Below are 10,351 nucleotides of genomic sequence, written 5' to 3'. Positions count from 1 at the left end.
CATACATACATACATACATACACACACATACATACATACACACATACATACATACATACATACACACATACATACATACGAACGTGTCATGTGCATAAGCATGTACATTTGAGAATTGGAAATGATGATGGATACTCTGGAGGTCATTTCAAGGTCACCGTGACGTCATTTTATAAATAACAAGCATGCGCCATTGTACAGACACACACGCACACACACACGCACACACACACACACGCACAAACACACACTGGCACACACACACTGGCATACACACACGCATATATATATATACAAACAAACACACTCATATATATATATATATATATATATATATATATATATACATGCACACACAAACATATATATATAGTATAGTAGTATATATATATATATAGTATACTAGTATATATATATATATATATATATATATATATATATGACGACACATGACGTCATATATATATATATATATATATATATATATGACGACACATGACGTCATATCTATAAATAACAAATAAGGAAACAACTCCCCAAGGGTTGGTGAAGGTTTTGTTTCAAGCTCTATCAAAGATGATATAATAATAGCTGTAGTTTTGGCAGTAGTAGTAGTGGTAGTAGTAGTAGTAGTGGTTGCAGCAGTAGTAGTAGTGGTAGCAGTAGTGGTAGTAGTAGTAGTAGTGGTTTCAGCAGTAGTAGTACTAGTGGCGGTAGTAGTAGTGGTAGTAGTAGAAGTAAATATTTTTAAATTTCTATTTCGTCGCTGTAGAACTTGTTGACAGAGTTTGAACTATAGAACAATAAATAAAATATCATCATCGTACTTATCATCATCATCCTGTCATCATAGTTTTCGTATTCATCATCGTCATCATTATCATCGCAATCACCATCATCATCATCTTCTTCATCATCATCTTCTTTTTCACCATCATCATCATCTTTTTCTTCATCACCATCATCATTCTCTTCTTCTTCATCCTGATCATCATCCATCATCATCACCACCGATACAATAATAAAAATAATAATAACATAGAATGAATATGCTGTTTTTTTTATTTTATTATGCCTCTCATTCACATTCTGCATTGGACCTCCATCTTCACCTCAGATGCAGCAGAAGCAGCTTGCATACGACTATGAAAAGGCCGTCCAACTAATCATCCAACTACCACCACAAGACTTCGACGACAGGTGACGATGGTGATGGTGGTGGTTGTTGTTGTGGTGGTGGTGGTTGTTGTGGTAGTGGTGGTGGTTGTGGTGATGATGATGTTGTTGATGATGAATATGAATATGAAAACTATGATGATGATGATGTTGATGATGATTGTAACGGTGGTGGTGGTGATGATGATGTTTGTGGCGATTGCGTGATGATAATGATGAGGATGAGTATAAAAACTATGATGGCAAAATGATGATGATAATGATAATGGCGATGATGATGACGACGACGATGATGATGATGATGAAAATTATGATAATGATGACGATAATGGATACGACTGTAATGGTAATGATAAAACTAACAGAGTAATGGTAATGATTTCAATGATTTTCAGTTTCTGTCATCCACTTTCGGAGCGAGAGAAGAGAGAGTTCGATCTTTTCGTCCATCGGAGGAGGAATGAGAACTTCGGCCGTGGCTGCGTTCGCTCCTTCAGACGCGTGACGTCACCAGACGCAAGCAGTGGTAGCGACCGCTGGAAGTGTGCTCAGGTCTTCCGTTGTCCACTATTTCAATTTCAAAGGCCTAGTAGTAGTTGTTGTAGTAGTAGTGGTAGTTGTTGTAGTAGTAGAATTAGTAGTAGTAGTAGTAGTAGTAGTAGTAGTAGAGTGTCCACTTTTTCAATTTTAATGGCCTACAAACTTTAGGGATTTTTTTTATGTGTGGCCAAATTTAAAGAAATCGAAAAATTGACGAAATGTGGAAATTTTATCACATGAGTATCACCGTCATCATCAGCATCATAATCATCATCCTCATCATCGTCGTCGTCATCATTATCATCATCATCGTCGTCGTCATCATTATCATCGCCACCATCTTCATCACCATCATCATCATCACCACCATCTTCATCACCACAACAGTGTCGAGAACCCTTAACAGAAGGCCAACTGTCAATCAAAGCCGAGAGGGCGGGGCCTAATAAAATATGGCACGCCCACTGCTTTGTGTGCGGCGTCTGTCGCGAACTCCTCATTGACTGGAACTACTTTTTCCAGGATGGCGTCATCTACTGCGGACGACACCACGCCGAGCTGCTGAAGCCGAGATGCGCTGGTTGTGATGAGGTCGGCAGGAATATTATTATAATAATTACAATTAGGAGGAATATTATTATAATAATTACAATTAGTCATAATTAAAATACAAAAAGGCGGTGAACTTGAGGGGGCGTGAGAATTGAAACGCCCCCAGGACTAGCTTTGTTGCTTCATCGTTAGTCTCAGCGTTCTCGTCATTTTCGAGTTTTCAAATCTCAACCAATCACAACTCATTATTGCAATTTCATTGTTTACAACAACAAAAAATGCAGTTGATATTCGCGGATGAATGCACGGAGGCGGAGTCAAAAAGCTACCACGTGACCCACTTCACCTGCCAATCATGTCGTCAGGAGCTCGGTGGGAGGAGTTATGTAAACGTTCAAGGGCTTGTTTATTGCTGCGGCTGCCACGAGAAATTCGGAAAATTCGGAAAAAATTATGCTAATGAGGACGGTGGAATGAATTATGATAATGAAGGCTGTGATGGCTGTGATGGTGAAGTTTGCGGCTGTGAGGATGATGATTATTGCGAAGATTACAAGAATAACTTCAGTGGTGATGTTGACCATGATGATAGAAATATTAGAAGTAACAACGACGACGACAAAAGCCACGCCAACCACTTTGACCACACCAACCACACCAGCCACACCAGCCACAACAACCACACCGACGACTGCAGCCACCTAAAAAACGCCAATGTTTATGAAAAACTCAAACAGAAGCAACAAAACAATCGACAATTTCATTGGCATCATCTTAAAACAACAACAACAACAACAACATCAACAACAACATCAACATCAACCAACAACAACAGCGTACAACCCTACGAAGCATTTGCTATCAATGAAAAAACCCAACGCAACTACAACACGAACAACATCTGCAATAACATTTCATGTAACATCGACAACAACATTAAAAACAACAACAACAACAACATAAACAACAACAACAACGACGACTACTCCATCCCAATCAACGACATATACTCCAACTGGTATGACGTCATCGAGACCGGAAAGAGAATAATAGGGATGGACGAGGTGCACGAGAGAAGCATCAAAAAGTGGCTGGAGATGTGCCGACGCGAGAACTGTAGCAAGAAAAATAGGAAGAAAAATTCGACCGACGATCACGTGTTCCACTCTGTACATTCCTGGAAATACAACAACAACAACAACAATAACAACAACAGCAACAACAACAGCAGCAACAACAACAATATTTTAAATAATAATAAATTAATTATTTCGAAAGCTAAGAGGTGGACTAGGAAGAAGAAAGGCAGAAGAAATGGGAGCGACAACGAAAGATGTCGCCAAGATATCGGTAATCGCGATGAATTATTACGATAATTTTTTGCAATTAATGATAGTGGCTCAATGGTTAAGGCGCCTGGTCTTGCTCTGTCGTAGTGTCCAGGTTCGATTGCAAGCTGATCCCCGCCTATATCACGTGCAATGTGTGTGTGTGTGTGTGTGTGTGTGGGTATTTTGCAATTATTATTATAATTATTATTGATATTACTACTACTCTTACTACTACTACTACTACTACTACTACTACTACTACTACTACTACTACTACTACTACCATTCAGATGACAATAGCAGCAACACTGATGACGACGACGATGGTGGTGGTGGTGATGATGATGCTAGTAGCGGTATGAAGTCACGTGATCCTAATTCAAGCAAACGTCAGTCAGATGCTGGCCCTCATTATGACACGCCCCCAGTTGATTTGCTCACTGCTACTACTATCAATACTTATAATTCTACAACTACTTATACTACTGCTACTACAAATAATAACAATTATAATAATAATTATAATTATAATAGCAATAATAATATTATTATTGACGTTCCTTCGGCGAGCGGAGATGCGTTAGTTAGTTCAACCGGAAGTAGTGATGTGCTGGTCGCCTCTACCGGAAGTAGTGATGTGCTGGTCGCCTCCACCGGAAATAGGGATGTGCTAGTCGCTTCTGCCGGAAATAGGGATGCGCTGTACAGTAGCGTCACGTCGAGTTCCCACCACTACGACGAAGTCCTCGATATTGATCTCTCCTTGTATGACGATAATAAGAGCAATAGTAATAATAACAATAATAATAATAATTTCGCCAACATCACTTGCAACAACAACAAGAATAATAATAAAAACAATAATAATAAGGATAATAATTTTGCCAACATCACCAGCAACAACATCAACAACAACGACAATGATGTTAATAATGCCATAAAACATTCAGAGTTTTGGGGTAGTAGTAATAGTAGTAGTAATAATAATAATAATAATTATAATAACAATAATAATAATAATAACAAAAATTTTTCCAGTTGTCAACCACCCCTGCCAAATCTGCCCCCACACCAGCTACAAACAACAACAACAACAACGACATCATTATCAGCATCGCCATCATTATCATCACCGTCCTGTCGAAACCGACAGCCGAGACTCGGAGTATCGGCACACCGTTTCACAAACATCACATCCCTGGCCGATATATCACCGCACCGCTATCCATACCGAGATACCGAGATACCCCTGTCGAGTACTAGAGCAATTCATTACAACCAAAATTTGTTTTTAGCGCGAAGAAAAAATGATGTCACCGAAAATGGAAGAAACCGATTCGGCAAAATAGCGATTCGAAATACCGAGAACATAGAGATGGCTGGTCTGGCAAGTGTTTCCACATCCGTGCCGAATCGGAGCACGTGTTCGAAGTCCGTCTTCAACGTCCATCACCACTCTTCACGTCATCATCATCATCATCATCATTACTGCAGCCATTGTCGCCATCATCATCACCACCACCACCATCATCAGTATCATGTTCGTCGTCATGAGCGTCATAAAATGTATAGCGACTGGTACAGCAGCAGCAGTAGTAGCAGTAGTAGCTGCAGTAGCGATGATGATGACGACGACAATAATAAGAATAATAACAAAGTGGATAAATCTTCGGGTAAAGGTCAAACGCCATCATCGTCGTCGTCGTCATCATCTTCATCATCTTCGTGGGGGGAGTTCGATAACTATTACAGCTCCTGGAAAACCCAGTACAAAAAAACAAACAATAATAACAACAACAACAATAATAACAACAACAACAATAATAACAACAACAATAATAATAATAACAATAATTACAGTAATAATAATAATAATACTCAGTACTTATCCACTTTTTTTTCTACGGTGGGCAGAGCGAGGAGGCGTCAGACTGGGATGGTGCTGGATGCAGACGAGGCCAGCCTGCCCAGACAATGCAGCGTCTCGTAATAATAGTAATAATAATGATAATAGTAATAATAACGTGAATGATGATAATAATAATGATGATAATAATAATAATGATAATGATGATGATGATAATGAGGATAATAATATTAATAATAATGATAATAATAATAATAATGATAATAATAATAGTATATGTTCTTTCATTCAGTCAGTCATATATTCATTCGTTCGTTCATTCATTCATTCGTTCATTCATTCATTCATTCGTTCGTTCATTCATTCGTTCATTCACATTGTATATTATCACCATCATATTTCATATCAGCATCATTATCATTGTCATCCATACCCCCACCATCACCTCCAGCGTCATCATTATCATTTTTATGCATATTCATATTTGGTGCTTTCATTTTTTTTCCTCTTCCTTCTTTCTTTTAATAAACTAAAAAATATTTTCATAAAAATTATCAAAATTGCACGCCTGTGTTCCCTGATAATGGTATGTTGTATTGTATTGTACACACATCATGTTGTACTGTTCACACACACACACACATACACATCATGTTGTAATGTACACATACACACGTCAGACATACAGATTGAATAGATGTGCGGCGGTAGAAGCTGTCCATCCAACAATCTTTACTTGTTCCTTACTTGTTTCAACACCATCCTTTATCCAGATAGTGCAATGGTTAAGACGCCTGGCCCTGATGCTGCAGAACCCGTGTTCAATTGCAACTAGAACCCAGCCTGTCATATGCGTGCAATGTGTATGATGTCTTTGCGTATTTACATGCTGTGTGTGTGCGTGTGTGTGTGTGCGTATGCTTGTGGATGTGTGTGTGTATGTGTAATTGGGTGTATGTGTGTGTGTGTTTTTGTCGCGATTGTTTATTTACTAATGTAATAATAACCATGGGTAGGTGTATAATGTATATTAATTTGTATAATATGCTTGCAAATTTTAACGTTTGGTCATCTTACACGGATGTTTTGTTAGAATGGCAATGATTTATTAAGATGTATGTAAAGCTGACAGTTTTTTCATTCATGAATTTCACAGATATTTATTTATTTATTTGTCATTTTTCTATGAAATTTTTTTTTTCAATCTTCATCTGGTCTTCCATAAATCAAAGATTTTTCGCGTTTGTCAAAAGCTTTGTGAATAATATTAATCAATGTTTGTTGTTGTGTGTTTGTGTGTATGTATGTGTGTATGTATGTATGTATGTGTGTGTGTGTGTGTGTGTGTGTATGTATGTATGCGTGTGTGTATGTATGCATATATGTATGTATTTATGTATGCATGTATGTATGTGTGTGTGTATGTATGCGTGTGTGTATGTATGCATATATGTATGTATTTTAAAACCAAATCGTGATGAATGACACCAAACAGTCAAACATCTGATTAAAAAGGTTTACACTTTAATGTATCGTTAGTCTCACACGTCGGCGTTTAAATTAATATTTTCCGACACACAAACACGCAGAAATCGCTGCAACAAACACGAGATGTGGTTTATTGCAAAAAAGAACTCTCTGTTGTCACCTGATCGAACACCAATCATTTTACACAATATTTTAATAAATTTTGAAGTATTGGGGTCCATGGGTCCAAGAACCTCGATACATATTGGCAAAAAATCTAAGGAAGGCAGGGCGTGTTCATATTTTTTAATTTTTTCGTCCGATGCCCTGATTGCAGCCAAACCATATTCTTTGCTGGTAAGGTGAACGTAGCGCTCGGCCAAGGTACCAGGAACCGTAACATTTACCGGCTCTCCAGGGAGTAAGAGTACAACCGTCTGGTCGCTTGCCATCTTGCACTGAAATGCCAGATGGTTTCTTCAAAACAGGAATAGAAGCTTTAGAAAAAAGCCGGAAAATGTAATCATTCAAAGCTGAATGACAAAGTTGAGTTGACGGCCTCTACCTATACGGCAAACCAAACCATGATGACGAAATTCGTCCGCCTCCGCGCCGCAACGACACAGACATTTGTTTTGTATACTTAGGCCAAGTCTGAAACCAACGGCAAATCTAACAGACTCGTCATCGAGTCTGGTGCCTACGGAAGTGTTGGGCCACGACCTCAACCAACCACAACTAACATCACTAGTTGCAGCCAATAAGCGGGCGGAGGAAGAAGCACCGACACCAGAAGACAAAAGTTCATGAAAAGTCTTCTTATATTGCTCATCTAAAATTTGAGCTTGTGAAGGGCTTTCAGGTGTGGTCAGCAGTGGTGGGATGTCACAGCAACAACAAAATCGGCAAAGCAAGGCGGACTGGAGGTCAAGAGTGGCAGCGGCAGAAGATTTATAGACGATTGGTGCCAACTGAACCACACTGAGTAACCCCAGACCACCATACCGCACCGGCAGCTGAGCCTGGGACCAGCCACTGTCAGTCAAATGAACATTGCAAATGGCTGACAAGGCGGTACGCAAAACATCATCAAATCTGCCCAACAACGATGGGTTAATGTAGCTGGATGTACGAAGAAAATACATCATTTTGGGCAAACTGAGGGCGCTTCGGACAATAGTCAGGGCGTCGTGGACGGAAAGATGAGACACTCGATCGAGGGCGAACTAAGTTCTGAAAACTTTTCATCAAAAAATTTAATTTGGGAGTCGCCCTCGAACAAGGGAGTGCCCAAAAAACTTAAATTTGATTTTTGAGCAATGGGTACGTCCGCCAACACCGGTGGCAAATGTAGTGAATCTTTAAAATTGAGTTCACATTTATTGGTGTTTAACTCTAGCCCAATGGTGTTGGCTTCGTTTTTCAAAAATTCGTAGTTTTCGCCCAGTGTTTGGCTTTTTGAAGCAATGCTGATGTCGTCCAGGTAACAACAAATGAAAACGGACGACAGTTTTTCCAACAAGGGATGCAGGGTCAATGCAAATAGAAGAGGTCCCAGTGGATCACCCTGTTGCACGCCCTCGGACGATTCAACCACCCAGGTGTGATAGCCAAGCGAAGAAGCGAGGCCGTAAGCAGAATGGCAGAAATTATATATTCTGGGACAGAAACATTTGACGGCCTCCAGCATTGAATCTCTTCTCATGGCGTTGAAGGCATTTTTAAAATCAATTTTTAGAAATCCCCATTGATTAGGGAGGTCTGTGACCAATTTTCGAACGGCGTGAACGGCGGCCTCAGCACCTCCTTTCACGCCAACGCCCAATTGAACCGGGTAAAATTTGGTCCTCATTTCATCCATTACCAGGTTCAAAGCACATTTGCTCGGCAATCTACGCCAACAGTTACCAACAGCGATTGGCCTAACTCCTCCATCGTTTTTGTTCAAGGCTATCAGGCGGCCTCCAAAAAAAAAAGGCAAACCGTGGGTGGACAGGCGCCCGACAGAACCAAATTTATAAATTTCGTTAGGGAAATTAATAGGTCGTCAATTGGCAGGGGGCCGGAAAGTAGGTCTTTGAGATTCTGAGGACGCTAACCGTCGAGACCTCCGGACGAGCCATTTCCAAAAGACTTTATGGCCTTGAGCATCTGGGTGGAAGAAACGCAACCACTTGTTGGTTCCTGCGCAGGAAAAGCACGCCTGCCAGTTGGCGTTTTTGGATGTATGAACCGTAGTTTTTCTAAGGTTTCAGGCGTGTTTTCTGCCAGACCCTCGGGCGAGCAGACAAGTCTGACGGCTGCTGAAACGTTTCGCTGCTCTATGCAAGAAAACACCGCATTTATCCACCGGTCAGGATTGTGGCCGCGTGGATTTGCGTTGATGTGGTTTTCCTCAATCGTGGAGTATTTGGACTGGCGCTTGTTAATCTGGTTGCCTTGGTTGACCCGGCGTCCCCCTCTGGCAGGTTTTTGAAGGACGTATGGAAAAAACAAAAAAAGTCTGCACCAGTGAGCGGGATCACCGGAGTCACAACAAACGGCCGTCAGTAACTCGTGCAGTGCATTGCTACATTTTCCTCTACACGGTTTTGGAATGTGATCGTGCAGTGGTACGCGTTTCAAAACAGCCGTCATCCTGTCAAAAAAAGGGGGTAATCCAAACTGGTAGGAATCTCCGAAACTGATACGGACGCTGATGAGTCTATCGCTAGATGCGGCTACGTGAGGCGGACCGGTCACAACCTGTGGTGCATCCACCTTTTTCCTCGAACCCGAGCATTCCTGGCCTTTAACCCTCCACCATGACGGCAAAGTTTCCCGTCTAGTGTGATCTTGTAGTGATTGGAGCAAACAGGGCACTGGTGTAAAACCGGGGCCATACAGGTGATTTGGTGAGATAAGTAATTTTAACAAAATAAAAATTTAAATGAACTAAGTACGTTTAAAATTTAAAATACGAAATTATAATAAAATTCTAAGGTAATGGAAAAAATAAAGGTAAGTTATGAATAATAATATAGCAGCGCACAGTTGAGGCAGGTACGAAACAAGCAACAGCTGTGCGCTATGAATTAACCATGCGAATTAAAAAATTAAAAGTTGAAAAATCTAATTAAATCAACAAAAAACCAAGGCAAACTGCGACAAAATGACGTGAAAGACTCAATCCCAGGATGATAACACGCAAAATAATCCAAAAGTTCAATAAAATAAAAGTTTAAAGTTTATGTATGTATTTATGTATGTATGTATGTATGTATTTATATATGTATATGTGTGTGTATGTATGTATGTGTGTGTATGTATGCGTGTGTGTATGTATGCATATGTGTATGTATTTATGTATGCATGTATGTATGTATTTATGTATGTATATGTGTGTATGTATGTATGTGTGTGTGTATGTATGTGTGTG

General features: G+C 39.9%; 2 protein-coding genes across 2 annotated transcripts; both read left to right on the top strand.

Annotated features, from left to right (window-relative positions):
* Positions 1-2,097: 2,097 nt before the first annotated feature.
* HELRODRAFT_91037 (hypothetical protein) lies at positions 2,098-2,382 on the top strand (the record flags this gene model as incomplete). The annotated part of the gene is made up of 1 exon (XM_009033577.1): positions 2,098-2,382. A coding segment is annotated over one exon (285 nt), but the record flags the coding sequence as incomplete, so codon positions are not given.
* A 1,575-nt stretch (positions 2,383-3,957) lies between these two features.
* HELRODRAFT_182851 (hypothetical protein) lies at positions 3,958-5,589 on the top strand (the record flags this gene model as incomplete). Its single annotated transcript, XM_009033576.1, has 2 exons — positions 3,958-5,030; positions 5,460-5,589. The coding sequence occupies 2 exons, from the start codon at positions 3,958-3,960 to the stop codon at positions 5,587-5,589; spliced, it is 1,203 nt and encodes a 400-aa protein (XP_009031824.1).
* Between the last annotated feature and the right edge of the window lie 4,762 nt (positions 5,590-10,351).

This window comes from Helobdella robusta, assembly GCF_000326865.2.
Source record: "Helobdella robusta unplaced genomic scaffold HELROscaffold_94, whole genome shotgun sequence".
Lineage (NCBI taxonomy): Eukaryota > Metazoa > Annelida > Clitellata > Rhynchobdellida > Glossiphoniidae > Helobdella > Helobdella robusta.
Note: the sequence above shows the minus strand (reverse complement) of the source record. Positions and strands in the feature narration are given on the sequence as shown.